Source organism: Barbus barbus (assembly GCF_936440315.1).
Source record: "Barbus barbus genome assembly, chromosome: 41".
Taxonomy (NCBI): domain Eukaryota; kingdom Metazoa; phylum Chordata; class Actinopteri; order Cypriniformes; family Cyprinidae; genus Barbus; species Barbus barbus.
Genome location: NC_136719.1, coordinates 22370865 through 22393332, shown reverse-complemented (window position 1 = coordinate 22393332; position 22468 = coordinate 22370865). Strand labels below are relative to the sequence as shown.

Sequence of the window (22468 nt, the reverse complement as noted above, 5' to 3'; positions counted from 1 at the left end):
CACATCCAGAAGAAGCGTGTACAAGGTTTTTTAAATGAATCTTTGCAAATCGCCTTTCCTAATAATGTGCTAATTAGCAAGTTTCACGATGAATGCCCTCAGAGAGCGGCTTGGAAGAGAGGGGCGGAGTCAACAGAGCTCATTTGCATTTAAAGGAGAATGACACAATAAAGCTGTTTTTGACATGGTAAAAAAGGTGTTTTTTTACACTACCAATGAAAAATTTTAACCAAACTATGTTACAGACTTTTCATTAAGACCCTACAGAATAATATCAACTTGTGGAAAATGGGCATTATATGACCCCTTTTCAGTTCCAAACTTGCTGCAGTTTGGAACTGAACTGCTGGTTTGTTTGGCCAGAGGAGAATTGGCCCCCCGACTGAGCCTGGTTTCTCCCAAGGTTTTTTCTCCATTCTGTCACCGATGGAGTTTTGGTTCCTTGCCGCTGTCGCCTCTGGCTTGCTTAGTTGGGGACGCTTCATTTCCAGCGATATCGTCGACCTGATTGCAAAGACACTATTTAAACTTATTGACACATTATTTTCCTTTTTTGATATTGTGCAGTGCTTTGTCACAATTTGCATTGTAAAAAGCGTTATATAAATAAAGGTGACTTGACTTGACCCTTTAAGACAGCAGGAGCACTGATACCTGAGAGGAACTGCAGTCAGCTGGCCTTCTGTATCCCGGCATCCCATAATCCGTCATGGGGAGGTTTCTAACCAATTTTATTATCCTCCCCCCAACATGTACATGTATAAATAAGATTATATGTGCCCTGTGTGGATTAGGCAAATGCAGGTCAGGCTTAAGTAACACTGACCGTCAGATGATTAAACTGAGTTTAAGCCGCCACACACTCACACACACACACTCAATAACTCACACACACACACACTCTTGAACTCAAGACGAGGAGTTGGGTCATGCTCCGAGCGCGTGAGGCTCTTGTCAGAAGTCATTGTTATTTCCATCAGTCACAGTAACAGCTGACTTCAGTGGCTGGAATCTCAGAGCTGCTCTTCATCGCAGCATCAAAGCGCTTGTTCTACACACATGATAAAACCTCACATCCAAATCCACCAAAATGTGTACTATCACTTCATGTGTTAATCATTCTGAAGATATGATTAAATTTCTTAGAATCAGAGTAATCTTTTTGAAAGAAATTCATGTTATCCTCTAGTTCAGAATGAGGCCGAGTATATAAACATATCCCAGAATCCCCTGCAGCTTGTCCACATACATTATACAATGGGATAAGGTTTGTTTATTACCAAAGCATTATTTTGTTCATAAATATGTACGAGTCCTACAATAATATCAGTATAGAGTAATATTTAATCTAAGTTTGCTGTGCTTATGGAATGTAGCAGGATCTGATTTACTAATTTTATAGTATATATATATATATATATATAGTATTTTTTTCTGTAAATTTCAATCTAATCATTTAAATTTAATAGGATTATTTAATTGCACGGCATTATCAATATTAAATAACTAATCAATAAATCCTATTTAATCTGCTCATCTTTTTTTTCTCTATTTAATCCAAACAAAATGTAGGCTTTTTATAATTTATTTAAACGTTACCTGTGACCCTGATCATGTTTCTTTACAGTTTCACATGTTGGATGTAGTTTTTCATGGCATACTGGAAATTCATGTCTTATGTTAAGATAATATTTCATTACCTCTGTGGAAATCAACTCTCTTCATTTTTGCAAGGAGGTCATAATGTCTGAACTTCCTTTAGAAATGAGTATGAATGTGTTTTGGAGACAAATATCCATCGAAAGCCTGATCTGCCGGACCCTTGCAATTGATTAAATGAGAACATTGCAGCAGTTTTTTTTGGCTAAAGTTCACCTTCAGCGCAGCGTTGAATAATGAGCCATCATCAGCACTGCAGGGATCGGAGGAGAACGCGATCAATAATCCCATCACACCTGGTGGAACAGGAACGCTGAGTCAATGTTTGAGAAGGTCTTCAGATAATGTTTGGAAAGGCAGAGGGAATGCTGTAGGTGAGATTACAGTTTCAAGAACAATCATGACTTTACTTGCATTGACACATTTGAATGGTTTTCTCTATTAGCAGTATATTTGTGCAGTTAGGCTTTTTCTGAAGAGTGAAACTTTTACATGAAGAGAAGTTGGTTATTCAGTAAGGAAACAAGTTTGGCTCCACGCTGGCTTTTGTTATATCTAACAGCACACAACACAATGTGCTGCTATTTAAAGCACACAGATCTTTTCCTGTGTGTGTGAGAAGAGGTTTACAAGAATCCCAGAGCTGAACTCTTATTGATGGAAGGATGGATTTCAGCAGTGTGGAGTGATATAACAATGACTGTAGTGCCACTGTGTGCTTTTTTCCAGGAGGAAATCATAGTTTATGTTTCATAGTACTACAGGATAGTGATACAGATGTGATTTAGACTTGGGTTCAGAGTTTGTATTGAAATTCACAGGAATTAAAATTGACGCATATGTGTGCTGTTATTTGAAATCAGTTGTTGGTGAATATCAATATGTACAAACCTGCTCCACCTTTAAAACAGCTTTCATTTTCAGCTGACATCATCAAGCCCTTTCATTTTGTAGCATACAATCAAGACTTTCCCTTACTTTTTGTCTTTTAATATCTTGTTTCTCTCAGAAATACACTACTGTTTAAAAGTTTCTGGTCTGTATGATTTGTGATGTTTTTATAGAAGTCTCGTCTGCTCACCAAGGCTGCATTTATTGGATAAAAAATACTATAAAAACAATAATATTGTGAAATATTGTTACATTTTAAAGTAAAGCTGTTTTCTATTTAATATATATTGTAAATTGTCATTTATTCCTGTGATGCAAAACTGAATTTTCAGCATCATTACTCCAGTCTTCAGTGTCACATGATCCTTCAGAAATCATACAAATATGCTAATTTGCTACTCAAGTAAGTAAATAAATAAATTTTGTGGAACTATTTTTTTTATCTTTTTCAGGATTCTTTCATGAACAGAAAGTTCAAAAGAACATAATTTATAGAAATATTTTGTAGTATTATAATATTATTCTGATCAATTTAATGCTGAATATTTTTTTACTGACCTCGAAACTTTTCATACATCATATTATGTAAAAATGGTGTTTTACATTGCTTTGAAGTGTTTCTTTCCCAATGATCTATCAACTCTCCTTAAGACATCTTAAACCAACTTAAGGTAGTTTAGCTGGTCTGAGCCTGTTCTGGCTGGTCTGTTGAAGGTTTTAGAGAGGTTCTGGGCACTTTTCAGCACCAGAAGCCCATCTTAAACCAGCTAAGACCAGCAGGTTTCCAGCAGGAGTAGATGATTTTAACATCTGCGTCCGTCTGAGTTACACTGTTAATCTGAAGGTCTGTGTTTGTAGTTAAACACTTCCTACAGGACGCACGCTTTCTTATCTTCACCCGCGGCTGCCATTATAATGCCAGTTTTCAATTACAGAAGTGCATATAAAAGTGAAATTCAGCCTGTTCAGAGTGCGTTTTATCTTCAGCCCGGCTATTCTTTCCACTGTAGAGCCAAGATTTAGTTATTATCTTTTCATTTTCCCATGTTGGCAATTTCACCCATTAAGAAAGAATCCACAAATTCCACTTCACATTAATGAACGCCTTGGAAATATTGTAGCTTAATTTGCTTAACTAATATACATTCTGTGAATTTAATGTCTCTATTTGGCCTTTGATTAATAATTCTCTCTCTCTCTTTCTCTCTTCATAACAGGTAACAGAGGTGTGCGGTGCTAAGCGGCTTGGCTATTTCGGCTGTGGACAGTTGTATGTGGCTCTGAAGCTGATGGCTGCAGCGCAGGCGGGTTTGCCGGTACGTCTAGAGAGCGTCGCAGGCGGTAAGTCTTTAGAAAAGCAAACGGGATCAGGGATTTGTCCTAGTGTGCTTGGATTTGCGCTAAAGAGGGATAATACACAGAGGCTGTGCTGCACGGAGAGAGCGCCACACGCTGAGCCAAAACTCGCTGAGAATGAGCTGTGTGAACTAAACCACAAATGCTTGTGACGGCCTCCTTTTAGGTGTTGCCCTTTAAATCTGTATTTAAGCAGAAGTTAACTTTTTCCTCTGTGGCGCTACAGTAGTGTTTTTACTGATAAATTATGAATGAAACCTTATAAGCAATGCATCATTTGAAAGCTTTATTGCTTAAGACACTTGTGATATTATTTTCTGACCATTATTCATTTTTTATTAATTCATTTTTATTTCAGTTTACTTTAGGCCCCGTTTACACTAGTGCGTTTTCGTTTTAAAACACATAATTTTTGCTACGGTTACGCCTATCGTTTACACTACTTTTGAAAACGGTGCAGACCCTGTTTTAGTTTGATAACTCCGGGGTTGCGTTTCAGTGTAAACAGACCAAAACGGAGACTTTTGAAAACGATGGTTTTAGATATTTATGAGTAGATTCCCCATTCGATCGCTCCAAGCATGTAGATGCGTCCGCCATCTAAATAATAGGGCATCTACCTATACATATCTATGATTGTACCTGCATGAATGGTCATGTGACATGCATTTTCGATTGTGTATTTTAAACGGAGATCGTTTATGAAACGCAGTGTGAACGTTGATCGTTTTCATTCTAAAACGCTGTTTTAAAACGAAAACGCACTAGTGTAAACGGGGCCTTAGAATATACATTATTATTATTATTGTTGTTGTTGCTGTTAAATTATTTATTTAATTATGGTAATAACATTATTTCTTACTATTTGTAAAAGTAATTATTTATAAATTGCATCTGCTTGGACGATTATTAATTATTTCTGCATTAGAAATCAGTTAAAATAAAAGCGCAATATGTATTCTGACTATTTTATAATGACCATTGTTTTATTATTTATTTTAATGTTGTTTTTAATTAAATCTATTATATTTGTTATTTATGAATGCATAACTGATTATTCATTATTTCTGCTAAATAAATCCCGTAAAATAAAGCATTAATAACAATATTAATATTAGTAATATTTGTATCAATATCTTTATTGATTTTTTAAATTATGTATTTAATTATTATTAAGGTAAAAAGTAGTTATTTATTAAATTTTATTTTATTTTTATTTTTTTCAACCTAAATGATCACAGGTTTCTTTGCATTTTTGGTTTAAAATGCAACATGTTGCTCATGGAACAAAACATTAGTAATTATGCATATTATTTTTTAAATAAGTAAATAATTTATTTGAGAGCACCATTGTTTACTGTTGAACATCTTAGTAACTCCATAGTGATCGTAGCAGTGAGTTTTGCTTGTGCAAGCACCACTAGTTTCCAGTTTCAATAATATTATACAAAATGTAACTGTTGGGCCTGAGCTCAGAAAATAAATCAACTCCGCAGAGGCAAAACATTAATTTGCTAAATTTATTTACTTAAACACGGCGATATCGAGCACTAGGCTAATTCAGAGCTCCACACAGCTCCAGGTCACCCTTCCGTGCTGAAATATGGCAAACGGAGCCTGGATTAGTCTTTAATCCTGGTACAGACTGTTCCTCAAGAAGCCTTGGGTCTGTGAGACCCTCACAGCGGAGAGAGGAGCTCAGATGACCTCACGTCCGCTTCTGTTTAACCCACAAATGTCACTATCTGCTCCTTTTACCGTGGAAAGACCAGGATAAAGATTAAGTTTGTGGACCAAAAAGACAGATTTATCAAGATGACCTCAAAGGTTCTTTTGAGAGATGATTGGCTAGATTATGTTTACTTTTTAAAGAAGATCATCTAGATCAGCGCTTCTCAGTCCTGCTCCTGTTTTTGTGCAAAGTTTAGCTCTTGCTCAACCAGCTTATCAAGCTGTTGTGCTTTAAAAGCCTGTTTTAATCAGTACCTCGGGTTTTTCGCAATTCTGTGATCGTGAAACAATGCAAAATCAATTTTTGTGCAATCCTTCACAAGTTGCTATTTAACTAGCAAACTATTGCACATGTAGTGTGTGACAAAATATCATTTACAGCCACAAAATCAGTCATTTTGATTGCAAAAAATCACAAATTTAATTCCCATTATTATTACTTTTTTTATTTGCTTTTTTATTAATTAATTTGTTATTTATTTTTATAAATTATTAGTGCTGCCAAACAATTAATCGTGATTAATCGCATCCAAAATAAAAGTTTTTGTTTACATTTATATATGTGCAGTACGTTTACTGTGTATATTTATGTATTTATAAATGCACACACATATAGCATATGTTTTGAAAATATTTACGTTTATACATTTATATAATTTATGTTTTATAAAAAAATAAATATTTACATTTATGTATTTATATACATCATTGGATTTATTTTCATATTCTTATATTTTATGTTATATGTAAATATATGTAATATATAAACCATTTTTTTTCTTAAATATATACATGCATGTTTTTATATTTATATATACATAATAAATATACACAGTATACGCGCATATATTATGTAAACAAAAACTTTTAGTTTGGATGCGATTAATTGCGATTAATCGTTTGACGGCACTATAATTATTCATTAATATTGTGATAAAGTTGTGTGTGAGAATTTGATAAGACAGAAAAATAAACCAGCTTTTTGCAGTTTGTTTCTTCCCCTGTCATGTATGATTATTATAAATCTAGCGCCATACATAATATGGTAAATGTAATACATAACATAATTATATAAATAACAGCAAATTTTCCACAAAATTCTGAAAATTGCCACGACAAAATTAGTCACTTTAATCGTAAAAAAAATCCTCTGTAATCCGTTAATAAAATGATTTTTTTAAATCTCGTGTAAAAGTTATAATTTAATAAGATGTAAAAATAAACAAGCAAAATAAAGTTAAAATAAATATATAATAAATAATTTAAAAAAAAGTGAAATCCTGGTGGATCTTCTTTAATCCACTGTACACAGAAAATAGTATGAGTGTACGTTGTTATGATCATACTGTCATTTACCCTTCTCTACAGAACTTCCTCTCCCTGTGTTCGTCGGGATAGCAAACGAGCTTGAGATGCGTTACCCCAATCACCCCTCGACCAATGAGAGTCAGCCTCACATCCTGGGCTCGCTTACAGGCTCCGCCCCTCGTCCCCCTGCAGACAGACCTGTCCTCAGACACCCTGACACCAGCATGGACAAACAGGTCGCTTTATCAATGATGGCATGCAGCAGTAGCTTGATATCTTTCCAGTAATTAATGATGATTATAATGAATGTGTTTCACACTTGTATCTGACAGGAGGCGTGGTCTCCACCGCGGTCACCTGGCATCTCCCCGCCCCGCTCACCATCAGCCTATCGGAGCTATCCATATGGTGCACAGAGAAACGGAACAGAAAAACTATTGAGTGAGAGTCTCTGTCAGTCATTCTGTGTTCAGAGAGATCAGACAAATTAACCTAAAGCTTCACTTATCCACTCATCCTTGCTGAATAATTAAAATAATTAATTTTTTTTTTTTTTAAATGACAGAATTTTGAATGCACATTTAGAATTATGTTTTCCACAAAAATATGAAGCAGTAAAACTGTTTCAACATTAATAATAATCAGATTTTTTTCTTGAGCATCAAATCAGCATAGAATGATTTCTGAAGGATCATGTGACACTGAAGACTGGAGTACTGATGCTGAAAATTCAGCTTTGCATCACAGGAATAAATTACATTTTAAATTATATTCAAATAGAAAACAGTTCTTTTAAATTGTACAAATATTTCCCAATATTACTGTTTTTTATTGTATTTTTAATCAAATAAATGCAGCCTTGGTGAGCAGAAGAGTCTACTTTCAAAAACGTAAAAATCTCACCAACTCCAAACTTTTGAACAATATTTGCTATATATGATTTGCTTGGAAAATATAATAAAGTTTGAGTGAATACTTAGCATTTGATATCAAACGCTCCTACATTTTAAAAGTTAATTTTAAATTAAAATGAATTAATTAACTAATAATTTAACATTTTAAATGGCTTTAATTTGCTATGCTAACCGCACGATTATGCTGTTGTTGTTTTTTTGTTTTTTTTATTAAATGCAGTGTTTTGCCTACTGGAAATACAATTAATTACAAGACTTTATTGACTCAATCATATACTGGACTGTACCTACAGAGATTTACAGTGTTTTTTTAAAGATCATTTTGCCTTGTGGAGAATAAATATTTGGAATTAGATGATAATTTGTCTAGTAAATATTCAAATCATTAAAACAGAAGATGAAACCTCTTCTTAAATGATGCATCAAGGACCCGTAGTTTTTATTTAGCAAGATCCTGATAATTTATTTTTCCAGCAATTCCTATGGGAATGTGAAAGGAGATATTTCCACATTCACACACGCAGTCATGCTGTTATTAGATAACACAAGAACACATCACACAGGCACTGTGTTTCACAGACTGTGAGCGTAGACGTCGCTCGATACCTCTATGTTGTCAGACAGCTGTGGGTGTGTGTGTGTTCAGCCTTGAGCTGCTGTCTGCCCTCAGAAAGCAGCTGGCTAATTGCTGCTCTCCTGTGGCATATCGATATCACGCTCGTCTAATCACACACCTGTTGACTCACAAGACCTTCAGCTCATCCACAGTCAGCACAACACACACACACACACATGTGCTTTCCTGAGAAAATGCCTTGAGCCTGGATATTTAACCACATGTTTAATGTAATAATGTTGTATAGTGTGCTTCATGTATTGCTGGATGTCCCCCCTGGCACTTTGCACTCTAAAATGTCAAAAGAAGCTGATGTATGAAGCAATTATGCACTTCAACTTACTTTATTATGCACTTGTCAGAAAGCAGAAATACTGCTTCTTGTACACATCACCAAAAATTTCAAGTATAAATTATAAATATAAAGTGTAAATTAAGTAAAAATGCTAAATATTTGCAGTATATGCAATATTATAAATTCATGAAATACATTATGCAAACGGCTATGAAGACCGTATGAAACGGGTATTTTTACATATACAATAGCGCCCCCTCCAGTACAGTAGGAGGCAGTGCATGAGGACAAACTGTACATTTTACATACAAATTATATATCAAACGTAAGTCCTATCTATCTATCTATCTATCTATCTATCTATCTATCTATCTATCTATCTATCTATCTATCTATCTATCTATCTATCTATCTATCTATGTCTGTCTGTCTGTCGATCTATTGTTCTATCGTTCTATCATTCTATCTATCTATCTATCTATCTATCTATCTATCTATCTATCTATCTATCTATCTATCTATCTATCTATCTATCTATCTATCTATCTATCTATCTATCTATCTATCTATATCTATGTCTCTCTGTCTGTCTGTCTGTCGATCTATTGTATCTATCTATTGTTCTATCGTTCTATCATTCTATCTATCTATCTATATCTATGTCTCTCTGTCTGTCTGTCGATCTATTGTATCTATCTATCGTTCTATGGTTCTATCTATCATTCTATCTAGCGTTAATATTCATTCTAATGTTCGTTCCATCCATCCATCCATCCGTGTTTATTATTAACACAGTATCATGTGTTCAAATAAACAAATATTTATTAATCTCAACTAAAGCCAGTGATTGTGAATAGTAAGTTTATATTCTCCCAGCGAGGGATGAACTCAGTGAATGTATACTGTGCAGATATTCAGCGTTGTGAAAGAGCTTTTATCTCATTGTTAACTCCGGCCGTGAACAGAGAAACGCCAGTGTTATTGAATGCGGCACAGCTTTCTTCATTAGTCAGCAGGGACCATTAATACTTTATAATCTACACATAAAAGAAATGACGCTCTGGAAGGGCTTCAGATGTAAAGAACGCTTATGAGATCAAAACCCAGTCAGGCCTCTTTTATTCTTTCAGATTGCAGTTATATCAAAGATCATGAGCCATCACTGACCTCATACTGAATAATTGATGCTCGTTCAGGATTTTGCATTTATTATTCCATTAAGTCTATGCTCAAAACTTTTACTCTTCTTCGGTTTTAGTTGAATCTGAGAGTGTGTCTTTTATCTCACAGGCATCTGCTGATAGTGTTTAATGCTGTTTTGCTCTGTCATCTGCATCAGTGTGTCATTTACAGTGCTGTGAATTGTTTAGAAGGACAAAAACTGTGATCAGTAATGAAACGCTGTATGCTGTCAACTGTAAAGCCATTTTGTCTGTCTTCACCTTGAAATGTTCACTCTATCTCATTGTCATTCACAGCGTATGATGGTAAAGTGTCGGGTCGTCCCAGCGTTCCTCAGGAAAACTCCTCTCCCAGTCATTATTCTCTCAAACTGCAGTCGGAGCAGCCTGTCATCACACGCGTGAGCATTTCCTCACACCTCCTTCTTTTTGCATCTGATTGAACGATCAAATAGAAATCTGGGTGTCTGGGTGAGGAAACACATAAGGGCTGTAAATCAGGAGTTAGGTCATAACTAAGTTAAGCCCTGTATTTTGTTAGACTTGCTTACAAATAATAGATAAATATTAGATAAATCGCATCCAAAATGATTACAGACATGAGCATAAAACATCAAAACAATAGGAAGGGAAGAGAAAAATCTAAAAAAAAATCCCATATGATACTGTATCTTGTAACCTTTGTCAAGCATTTCCTAATTTCACAATGCTTGGTGAAGATCACATGACTGACATGTTAATAGTAATACAGTATATTGAATAATAGATATGAATTATATTGTTTGCAAGCTACAGTAGTGTGTGGTAGTGGGTTTTTTTTTTCGTATTAAACGTGTATTTAAAAAGCATTAAATATATATCTTTAATTTCCTTATATATAAATATATATCTTGAAATATAAATCTTGAATTTCCTGTGAATCTCCCATACATATATATGTATATATATACAAAACCAACAAAAGAGCAACAACGTGCAAGCGCTATTACAAGTCTTGGTTAACCTAACGCAGTACAGTTAATTAATATTATTATTTTTATTTTTTTAAATAAAAAAACATAGATAAAATAAAATTAGAATAGAGAGTGCTAGAGTTAGAGGGTCAAGTAAAGCTGGAACAGATGAGTTTTTAGCCGTTTCTTGAAGATGGGTAAGGATTCGGTTACTCGGATTGAGTTGGGCAGGTCATTCCACCAGATGGGAACAGTTAATGAAAAAGTCCATGAAAGTGTTTTTGTGTGTCTTTGGGATGGTACAGTAATACGTCGTTCACTTGAAGAACGCAAGCTTCTAGAGGGCATATAAATCTGAATTAATGAATTTAGGTAAAGGGGTGCAGAGCCAGTGGTGGTTCTGTAGGCAAACATTAATGCCTTGAATTTAATGCGAGCAGCTATTGGTAGCCAGTGCAAATTGATGAACAGAGGCGTGACGTGCGATCTTTTCGGCTCATTAAAGATTAATCTTGCAGCGGCATTTTGGATTAATTGTAGAGGTTTAATAGAATTGTCTGGAAGACCTGCCAAGAGAGCATTGCAATAGTCAAGTCTGGACAGAACAAGAGCCTGAACAAGGAGTTGTGTTGCATGTTCCGAGAGAAAGGGCCTGATCTTCTTAATATTATATAATGCAAATCTGCAGGACCGGGCATGTGGTCTGAGAAATTCAGCTTATCATCAATCACAACTCCAAGGTTTCTGGCTGTTTTTGAAGGAGTAATGGTAGATGAGCCTAACTGGAAGGTGAGATTGTGATGAAGCGATGGGTTAGCTGAAACTACAAGCAGTTCTGTCTTAGCTAGGTTGAGTTGAAGGTGATGATCCATCATCCAGCAAGAAATGTCTGTTAGACACGCTGAGATGCGAGCAGCTATTGTTGGATCATCAGGATGGAATGAGAGGTAGAGAGGAGTGATCGATATAAATTAAGGTCAGAAGGATTACGTGATTTGCGCCATACCCTTTCCGCAGCCCTGAGTTTAGAACAATGTTTTTGGAGGACATCAGATAGCCAAGGGGCAGAAGGGGTGGTACGGGCTGGCTTGGAAGATAAGGGGCAGAAAGTATTTAAACAAGACGTCAGAGTGGAACAGAAAGTATCAGTAGCACTATTAGTATCAAGAGAGGATAACTGTTTAGGGGGAGGAAGTGAAGATGAAACCATAGCAGATAGCCGGGAGGGTGAGAGTGAACGCAAGTTACGTCGAAAAGTGACATGTGGAGGGGTATGTGATGTGTCAGGAATCATGTTGAGGTTAAGAGTGAGGAGGAAGTGATCCGAGGTGTGTAGTGGAGTAACCAGCACATGATCAGTGGAGCAGTGTCGTGTGTAAATAAGGTCCAGTTGGTTGCCTGATTTGTGAGTAGCCGTAGTTAGCACTCTCTTGAGATCAAAAGACGCAAGCAGAGTGTGGAAGTCTGCAGCCTGAGGTTTATCTAGGTGGATGTTGAAGTCTCCAAGTAAGACAAAGGGAGTACCATCCTCAGGAAAGGTTGAGAGCAATAAATGTAATTCTTCCACAAAGTTACCTAGTAATCCTGGAGGACGATAAACAACTACAAAATGGATTTTTAGAGGGTAGGTAATAGTAACCGAATGTGATTCAAAAGAGCTGTTGATACTCAGAGATGGTAAAGGAGTAAATTTCCAATTATTAGAGATGAGCAGACCAGTACCTCCACCTCTTCCAGTCAAACGGGGGGTGTGGGAAAAGGAGAAATTATTGGAGAGTGCTGCAGGTGTAACATTGTCTTCTGGTTTGATCCAGGTCTCTGTCAGGGCCATGAGGTTTAACCTTGAATGACTAGTAATGGAAGTAATGAAATCAGCTTTGTTGACAGCAGACTGACAATTCCAGGGACCAATAGAAAAAGAAAGTAATGTATTAGCAGACATAGGCAAAGTGCGCAGGTTGATAGGATTGCGCTGTGTGATGCGTGGCTGTATATATATATATATATATATATATATATATATATATATATATATATATATATATATATATATATATACAGTGCCCTCCAAAAGTATTGGAACAGTGAGGCCAATTCCTTTATTTTTGCTGTAGACTGAAAACATTTGGGTTTGACATCAAAAGATGAATATGAGATGAGAGATTAACATTTCAGCTTTTATTTACAGGTATTTTCATCTGGATCTGATACACAATTTAGAAGATAGCACCTTTTGTTTGAACCCACCCATTTTTCATGTTGCCAAAAGTATTGGAACAGATAGAATTAACATAGATTAAAGTGAAAAAGACTTCATATTTAGTTGCAAATCCTTTGCTTTCAATAACTGCATCAAGCCTGTGACCCATTGACATCACCAAACTTTTGCATTCTTTTTTTGTGATGCTTTTCCAGGCTTTCACCGCAGCCTCTTTCAGTTTTGGGGGGTTACTCCCTTCAGTCTCTTCTTTAGCAGTGCATAAATGCATACTGTACAGGGTTTAAGTGTGGAGATTGACTTGGCCAGTCTAAAACCTTCCACTTCTTGCCCCTGATGAACTCCTTTGTTGTTTTGGCGCTATGTTTTGGGTCATTATCTTGCTGCATGATGAAGGATCTCCCAATCAGGTTGGTTGCATCTTTCTGTAAATTGTCAGACAAAATATTTCTGTAGACTTCTGAGTTAATTTTGCTGCTGCCATCATGTGTTACATCATTAATGAAGATTAATGAGCCTGTCCCAGAAGAAGCAATGCAAGCCCAAGCCATTACATTACTTGTGTAATGTGTACTATAATGTACACCTGTGTACACTGTGTTTCAGGTGAGCTTGTATGTTTGGGATCATAAGCAGATCCTTTCTTTCGCCAAACGTTAGCCTTTCCATCACTTTGGTCCATAAAATCAATCCATAAAACCTTGTCCCAGAATTTTTGAGGATCGTCTCCTATTCTTCTTGCTAATGAGTGGTTTGCATCTTCTGGTGTAGGGGTGTAAGAAAATATTGATACACGTGAGTATCGCAATATTTTGTTTGGCGATACTGTATCGATTCTCCAAAACAGAATATCGATATTTAAATAAAAAAATTTAAAAAATCATACAAGATTCATGGCAATTGTTTAGTTTTGAGTTCATATCCCGACCGCTAGTCTTCATCTCTGAACTTAAACAGTGACAGGAAATACTAGCATCAGGGCACTCCACTAATGTTAGCCTTAATATAGTTCCCTGCCAGTAATGGAGGATGAAAGAATTGTTCCAGTTCTCGTTTCGATGTACAAAGCTGAAGTGTGGCACTATTTGGGCTTTTGTGGTAATGTGGTCGCGCCCGGGACCGTGGCGCGAGCACAACCTCGGTTCTGCCGCTTGCCGCATCCCGTGTTGAAGAGCCTTTGCGCGGCGGGCGGTAGAGTCACTGTGCAGCTGCAGCTTTCTCTCGTAATTCGGGGGCGTTTTGTGCAGTTGGGGCGGTGCTCGCGTCGCGGTCTCAGCGATTGATAAAATACATGATAAAATGATAAAATACATTTTATACATACATTTAACTAAAGAATCATGCAAGCACTTGAATATTTCCCCCTTTACTCGTACTGCACAAAATGTGGTTCAATAATGTTGAATGTTATAGGGACTGATTATTGCAAATGCAGATCCCAGTGTGTTCTGCAGTGTGTTCTGGTTAAACTATTTTTTTTTTTTTTTTTTTTTTTTCTAAGGTTTGCATATGGTGGTGTTCTTAATGACAGCTTTCCTAAAAAATATATATCCTATTCCTAAAATAAGAAATATCCCAATATATCGCCTTGCCCCTGTATCGTGATGCGTATCGTGTCGCCAGATTCTTGCCAATACACAGTCCTATTCTGGTGTAGCCGCTGTACTTTTGTTCATGAAGTCTTCTGCGAACAGTAGATTGTGATACCTTCACTCCTGCACTCTGGAGGTTGTTGCTGATGTTTTAGAGTCTTACTTTACAGCTGTCACAATGTTTCTGTCATCAACTGCAGATGTACCTGTTTGAGGTGTGTTACTTAGTACACCAGTGGTTTCTTTCTTCCTCAGGAGATTCCAAATGGTTCTACTTGCTATTGCCAGTGTTTGTGCAATGGTTTGATTGATTTTTCATCTTCTCTCAGCTTCACAATTGCTTGTTTTTCACCCATAGACACCTCTCTGGTTTTCATGTTGGTTACACGTCTAACTAACTATAAATGCAGTCTGCACGGATCTGAAACTGAGCGCAGACATTCAGTGCTATTTATTGTTTGAATAATCAATTAATAGGACACACCAGGGCAACAAAACACACCTGTCAGTCACATGTTCCAATACTTTTGGTAACATGAAAAATGGGTGGGTTCAAACAAAAGGTGCTATCTTCTAAGTTGTGTATCAGATCCAGATGAAAATACCCATAAATAAAAGCTGAAATGTTAATCTCTCATCTCATATTCATCTTTTGATGTCAAACCCAAATGTTTACAGTCTACAGCAAAAATAAAGGAATTAGCCTTACTGTTCCAATACTTTTGGAGGGCACTGTATATATATATATATATATATATATATATATATATATATATATATATATATATATACATATATTTTTTCTCAGCATATCTTACTATTATTTCTCTTAGTAGAATAAACCTAAAAGGCTTACTTATGGTTGTGTGATAAGTTTAATAGTAAGATATGCTGAGAAAAAACACAATAGTAAGATATGCTGAGAAAAAGTATTTTGAAAAAAAAAAAAAAATAGATTGATGGCATGTTTCATAGATGATATTTCAGAAATGTTGAGCTTTGATGTGCATGGCTTTTGACAAGTACTGCCCAACTTCTATTTATTTTATATAAAAAGCATTCAGAAGTTATTTTTCCATTATTGACTGATCAACAAGAGCCTGCTGCTTCCTTGACATCAATGAAAGGCATATGTAATATGGAAAATATTTTCATCTTCAGGTCTCCTCAGACAGTTGTTTTTCTGATTCAGGTTCCGTCTGTGGAGCGGCTGGTGGAGCGAGCAGAGGTCGATTACTCGGACGACCCCTGGAGGATCACAGAGGAGCAGCGTGAATACTACACAAACCAGTTCAGGAGTCTCCAGCCTGACCTCAACGCTCTCATCATGGGTAAGAGAGATCTGTCTGTGATCATCTCATACTGTTAGATTTATGGCTTCATGTGGACACTTTTAAAGTTTGCATTGGTTATGCTTTCAGGAACTGTTGCAAAAAACTTCTTCACCAAGTCGAAGCTTCCGATTCCAGAGCTGTCTCATATATGGTGAACATAAAGCTTCAGTTCCTCTTAAACATACAGTGAATTGTCTCTTTGTATTCAAACAATCTTGTTTGATGTCCTTCAGGGAGCTGAGCGACGTCGACAAGGACGGTGCTCTCACTTTCCCAGAGTTCTGCACTGCCTTCCATCTGATCGTGGCCCGGAAAAATGGTTACCCTCTTCCTGAAACACTCCCCACCACCCTGAGACCCGGCTTTGTGGAACCAGGTGTGATTACAGCGCCACCATCTGAGGTATGAGATCTAAAACTCGCAAAATTCCTACAATATTTACACCTGAAGTATTTAATGATGTCTAGTTTAAAACTGTCTAGTATTTCTTATTCAGTATCATGTTCTGCAATTATGAGAAAGTTCAGATTGACATATTTGAACTGAGCTCCAAATGGGTTTGTTTTACAGGCGACTGAACCTCTTATTGTTTTAGAAGACAATATGATGCCTGGAGCCAATCAGCTCGTAAGAAGATCTTCATTTAACATTGATGCCAAGATCTCAATGTTCTGTACATTTTGTTATATCCTTTTTGTCTCTCTCATTCTCTCGCACTTTCGATTTGCAATATTAAAATGCTTTACTGGCATGATGATCTACCCACAATATTGCCAAAGCATCAAAACAAATAACAAGAACAGTTGCAGATTGATGGCTGAAAGAAAGAAAATAAATAAATAAATAAGATTAATTTAGTTTATTGGAGTGATATTTTAGTATTTTTTTTTATATATTTCTATTTAGATATTTTCTGTTTATATATTTTTTTATAATTTTAGTAGTTCAACTTAAACACTTATTTCAGTTAGTTGCCACTGAAATATATATATATTTTTTTATTTGATTTCATTTTTAAAAAAATCTGTTGTTGGTTTAGTTAACAATATCATCATTGGTTGATTGCGATTTATTTATTTATTTGTTCCTTCCTTCCTTCATTAATTCTGCTTTTGCTATCGATGATAGTCCCTGGTTGTAAAAAAAAAAAAAAAAAAAAGTACATTGCACATGAATAACTACAGTGGTGTGAAAAAGTGTTGGCCCCCTTCCTGATTTTTTTGCATGTCACACTTTAATGTTTCAGATCATCAAACAAATTTAAATATTAATCAAAGATAACACAAGTAAACACAACATGCTGTTTTTTTATGATTTTTTTTATTATGAAGGGAAAACAAAATCCAAACCCACATGGCCCTGTGTGAAAAAGTGCTTGCCCCCTAAACCTAATAACTGGTTGGGCCACACTTAGCAGCAACAACTGCAATCAAGCGTTTGCGATAACTTGCAATGAGTCTGTTACAGCAAACACTTTTTCACACAGGGCCATGTGGGTTTGGATTTTGTTTTCCCTTCATAAAAAAAAAAAACATTAATTTAAAAACTGCATGTTATGTTTACTTGTGTTATCTTTGATTAATATTTAAATTAGTTTGATCTGAAACATTAAAGTGTGACAAACATGCAAAAAAATAAAAAAATCAGCAAGGGCGCCAACACTTTTTCACACCACTGTATTTTATATATACACTAGGGGTGGCATGGTACATGTATTTGTACCGAACCGTCACGGTACGGGCATCTCGGTTCGGTGCATGAGGCCTTACAACGAATACAGGCAATTCACCCTCAATCCAGAAGGGGGCGCCCGCAGCAATGCAACGCTGTTTTATAACCGCCAGCAGAAAAACGGCGAATGCCGTGAGTTGCACGCTTCAAAACAAAGCCAACTAACCAGTGACCGTGTGCTGATTCTGAATGTGTCTCTCACATAGACTTACAAAGGAGTCTACTTTAAAGGCTTGTGCACTCAACTGTTTGCGAACAACTCTCTCATTCGGCACAAATCCAAATATTCCATAATATTTCCATATTTGCGATGTAACGTATCTGAATGCTAAACTATTATTTATTATGTAAATTATAGGCTTTGTACTTCAGTCGCGTTCTGAAAGTGACACAGATGTTGATGTTTGTATTTTATTTTGATAAAGTACCAGCTTTATCAATGCTGGAACTGATGTGTGTGCGTGTGACACGATCACTTCCACTGCTTTCTTATACCAGCAGAATCAACTTTAAACACTTATCGTCTTAATGCATCATATAAAGGTCTGCTTTTATTTGTGTACACTCACAATGAAAACAAAACCGTTTGAGTTTCCTTTTTTTGAACAAATTAAGTCACAAAAATGAACTGAAAGCATATATAGGCTATGTTATGTGTCGCACTGTTTTTCCCCTTGTTTATCTGTTAACTAAATCAAATATATTTCAAGAATTTATTCCTTGTATGTATATATGTACTGCAGATTATATATATAATGTAATATAATATTTAGTGTTACTACTGTACTACTCTCTGTTCAAAATAAATTAAATGAAACCGAGCACAGTAGATGTTGTTTATTTTCCTGTTGTACCGAAGTCATTTCGAACCGTGACCCCCGAACCGAGGTATGTACCGAACCATGACATCTGTGTACCATGCCACCCCTAATATACACACACACACACACACACACACGCACTCACACTCTGAAGAAAGATAACACTCTCTCTGAGAATATCTGTTTGTCTGAAGGCAGAGGGTGCTAATGAGTCTCATATGAGATCTCAATAAGCCAAAATCCATCTAGTCCAGCCCTAATATCTGAGTAAACCTCTAAGTGTCCTCATATCAGTCATTTTATGCTGGCTTTTCATTTTCCCAAACAGGAAATGGGTTCTGTTGACCTGCAGATGACCTCTAGACCAGGTGTGACTGCTAAACAGGACGCGAGAGATGAAAGCAGGAAACCGGGTAATGACTTTAGAGTCAGACGCCAATAACCATAAACCTGATTAAAGGAAAAAATATATCTAATGTTTTTATACAGTGGTCCAAAAAGTATTTGGACAATAAAATAAGTCAATAAAATACAATCAATACAAAACTAAGACATCTGATATTTGGTATCTTATGTAAATGTCATTGCATTAAGTATTAAGTGCCAAACTTAACAAATTAAGTGATTTTTTTATTTGTTTTTATTTTTTGAGTGAGCATGTTTGAGCTTTAAAATAAACTGCTCTTGCTTTGATATTTTACTATTTAATGCAACGATAGATATATTTCTTCAATTTTTTCAGAGTCTTAAGTGTGCCAATATTTTTGGGGCCACTCTTCCACATTTAAGAGGGAAAACCTGTAAACGTATTGATATTCCTATGCATACGGTCTTATTTCACTGTTCTTATTGTGTGTTTTATTGCTGTGTCATCAGAATTCAGCCCAAAGAGAATTCCAGACCCGCACAAAAAGCCAATACAGCATGTCAGCACATTAAAACCAGGTGAGTCACTGTCCTCAGGCGCAGCGGGCCGCACACACGCCCCTGACCCACACCAAATCAACCAAAGCCTCTAATTTACCGTCTGTGTTCAGGAAACAATGAAAATTCTGTGGTCATTTACTCACTCTCATTTTGTTCAACCTGCATTACTTTTCTTTTGTGTAACACAGAGAGAGATGTTTAGCAGAAAGTTCCAGGTGCTCTTTTCCATATGCAGTCCCCTCCATAAGTATTGTAACAGTAAAGACAAAATTGCTCTGTTGGCTGTGGAGTCAAGACATTTGCAAAAATGATTAAAAGATGAATATTAGACAAAACTACAGAATGTCACATTTTATTGTTAGCCGTTTCAGCACATACATGTTTTACCAAATAAAAAGAACAGCACTTTTAGAGTTCATCCCACTCATTGATGTGAGCATAAGTATTGGGACAGTTGAACATAAGGCAGATATAAAAGATTAAAAGCTATTATTTAGTTGCAGATCCCTTGAGCACAATCACAGCAGTGAGTCTGTGACCCATAGACATCACCAGACTCTTGGTCTCATCCTTTGAAATCCTTTGCCTTTAATGCAGCCAGTTCCAGTAGTTGCTTGTTTTTGGGAGTTTCTGCCTTTACTCTCCTCTTCAGCTGGTGAAATTTATTTGCCCTTATAAATTCCTTGACTGAACTGCAGGGTGTTTTGGGTCATTGTCCTGATGCAATATGAAGCACTTCTCAATGAATCTGGTGGCATTTTCTTGAATATTGGTAAGCAAAATGGTCTTATACCCTTCCAAATTCATTCAGCTACTGTCATCATACATTAAGTCATCAGTAAAGTAGAGAGGGCCTGTTCCAGAGGCAGCCATGCATGCCCATGCCATGACACCACCTCCACCATGCTTTACAGATGAGGCTGTATGCTTGGGATCATTTGCAGTTCCCTTTTTTCTCCACATTTTTGTTTTCCCATCACTTAGATAAAGGTTCATCTTCGTCTCATCGGTCCATAAACACAGTTCCAAAACTCTTCTGGCTCACCTTTGTGCTTTTTTGCAAACTCTTATCTTGCCTTTCTATTTTTGGTGATGGTCAGAGGTTTGCGTCTTGCTGTGTAGCATCTGTAATTCTGTGTCAAAGTCTCCTGAGGACAGTAGATTGTCAGAGCATCACCCCAGCTTTCTGGAAGTTGTTGGTGATTTTACAGACACGTCTTTTAGGGTTAATTTTCACAGCTTTTATGATTTGTCTATCATCAACTACTGTTGTTTTCTCAGCCGATCAGGTAGTTGTTGGTTGCTGGTGTCTCAAACTCTTGATTTCTCCATGCCCTTTGTTTTTGCTATAGCTCTAACTGACTTCCTCTTTTCTTTTAGCATCCAAATTGCTTGCTTTTCTCTCAAAGTCATTTCCTTCATCGTTATCCTGGTTTGTGTGTGTCATCATCGAATGCAAGATTCAGAAAACAGAAGTAATGGATATAACTGATACGACACATTCCCTGCTTTTAATATCTGAAGAATTAATGCAACAGGACACAGCTGATCACTTAGAGAGATCTGTGAGGCAACTGTTCCAATACTTATGCTCACATCAGATAAGGGGATGAAACTCAAAAAGTGCTGATCTTCTTAGCTGGTAAAACATCTATGTGTTGAATCGCCCAATAATAAAATGTGACATCTGTAGTTTTGTCTCATATTCATCTTTTAATCATATTTGTAAATGTCTTGACTCCACAGCCAACAGAGCAATTTTGTCTTTACTGTTCCAGTACTTTTGGAGGGCACTAAGTTCAAGTGAGTCGATGCTGTCTAGTTCAAAAAATGACAAAAATGCTCAATAAAAGTCTCATGAAAGTAGCCCATGTAAGGTAGTTTTATGTCAAAACAGACCAAAGTTTGTTATTTGCTGAAAATCTTCTGTACCTCTGAAGCTCGAGGTTGTTTATTTTCAAACTTACAGCACATGAAGATATGCTCTATCAGGTTTAAAATAAATCACACCAGAAACATTGTTTTGTTGTGTCTCATGTAACTAACATTACACAGTATTTTGTATACATGAAAGTGCAAATGACAAATGCCACTTGCTTTAATTTGATTTTTTATTTTATTTTTTCTATCCAGTGCTGTGCAATTTAGATGGTTTCTTAAGTTTCTTTAATGCCTCGTGTGCACAAATATTTTTGGGACCACTCTTCCATTCTTCCAAATGCAATGTAAACTTATTGATATTGTTATTTCTTTATTGCTCTTACTGTACACTTGTATTTCTGCTAGCAGAATTGAGCCTGATAGAGAATTCTAGACCTGCAGGAAAAGCCAATACAGCAATACAAACAAATAAACAAGATTGATTTAGTTTATTACATGTGTTATTTTAGTATTATATGTATATTATCATAGTATTTATTAATATTTTAGTGGCTTTTTTTTAGCTTTTTTAATTTGAGTTTTAGTTTTAAGGGTTTATGAATATTTATATTCAGCTTTCATTTATTTTCACAATTTTAGTACTTCAATTTATTGCCTCCTTAAAGGAATAATTGACCCACAAATTCTAATTTGCTGAAAATGTACTTACTCTCAGTGCATCCAAGATGTAGATGAGTGTGTTTCTTCATGGGAACAGATTTGGAGAAATTTAGCATTACATCACTTGCTCACCAGTGGATCCTCTGCAGTGAATGGGTGCCGTCAGAATGAGAGTCCAAACAGCTGATAAAAACATCACGATAATCCACACGACTCCAATTCATCTATTAATTTCTTGTGAAGTTTGTAAGAAACTAATCTGTCATTAAAGCTTTTTAACTTTAAACCACTGCAAAATATGAGTCCATAATCGATAATAATGCTTCCTCCAGTCAATAACATCAATACAGTCCGAACAATATAATCTGAAACAGGATTGCTTAATAGCTTGTTATATTCC

The 22468-nt window shown here is 36.1% G+C and overlaps 1 protein-coding gene across 2 annotated transcripts in view; it reads left to right on the top strand.

Moving 5' to 3' along the window:
- LOC306860171 (ralBP1-associated Eps domain-containing protein 2-like) overlaps nt 1-22468 on the top strand; it is a gene marked incomplete at its 5' end in the record, with an annotated part of 49240 nt that overhangs the window by 9973 nt on the left and 16799 nt on the right. For both annotated transcript variants that reach the window (XM_079401735.1, XM_079401734.1), the window contains 10 exons: nt 3768-3891; nt 7006-7181; nt 7278-7386; nt 10249-10352; nt 15907-16045; nt 16136-16199; nt 16282-16450; nt 16619-16675; nt 18929-19013; nt 19477-19545. In XM_079401735.1, coding sequence (XP_079257861.1) covers nt 3768-3891; nt 7006-7181; nt 7278-7386; nt 10249-10352; nt 15907-16045; nt 16136-16199; nt 16282-16450; nt 16619-16675; nt 18929-19013; nt 19477-19545 — 1096 coding nt within the window. The remainder of the gene's footprint in view (nt 1-3767; nt 3892-7005; nt 7182-7277; nt 7387-10248; nt 10353-15906; nt 16046-16135; nt 16200-16281; nt 16451-16618; nt 16676-18928; nt 19014-19476; nt 19546-22468) is intronic.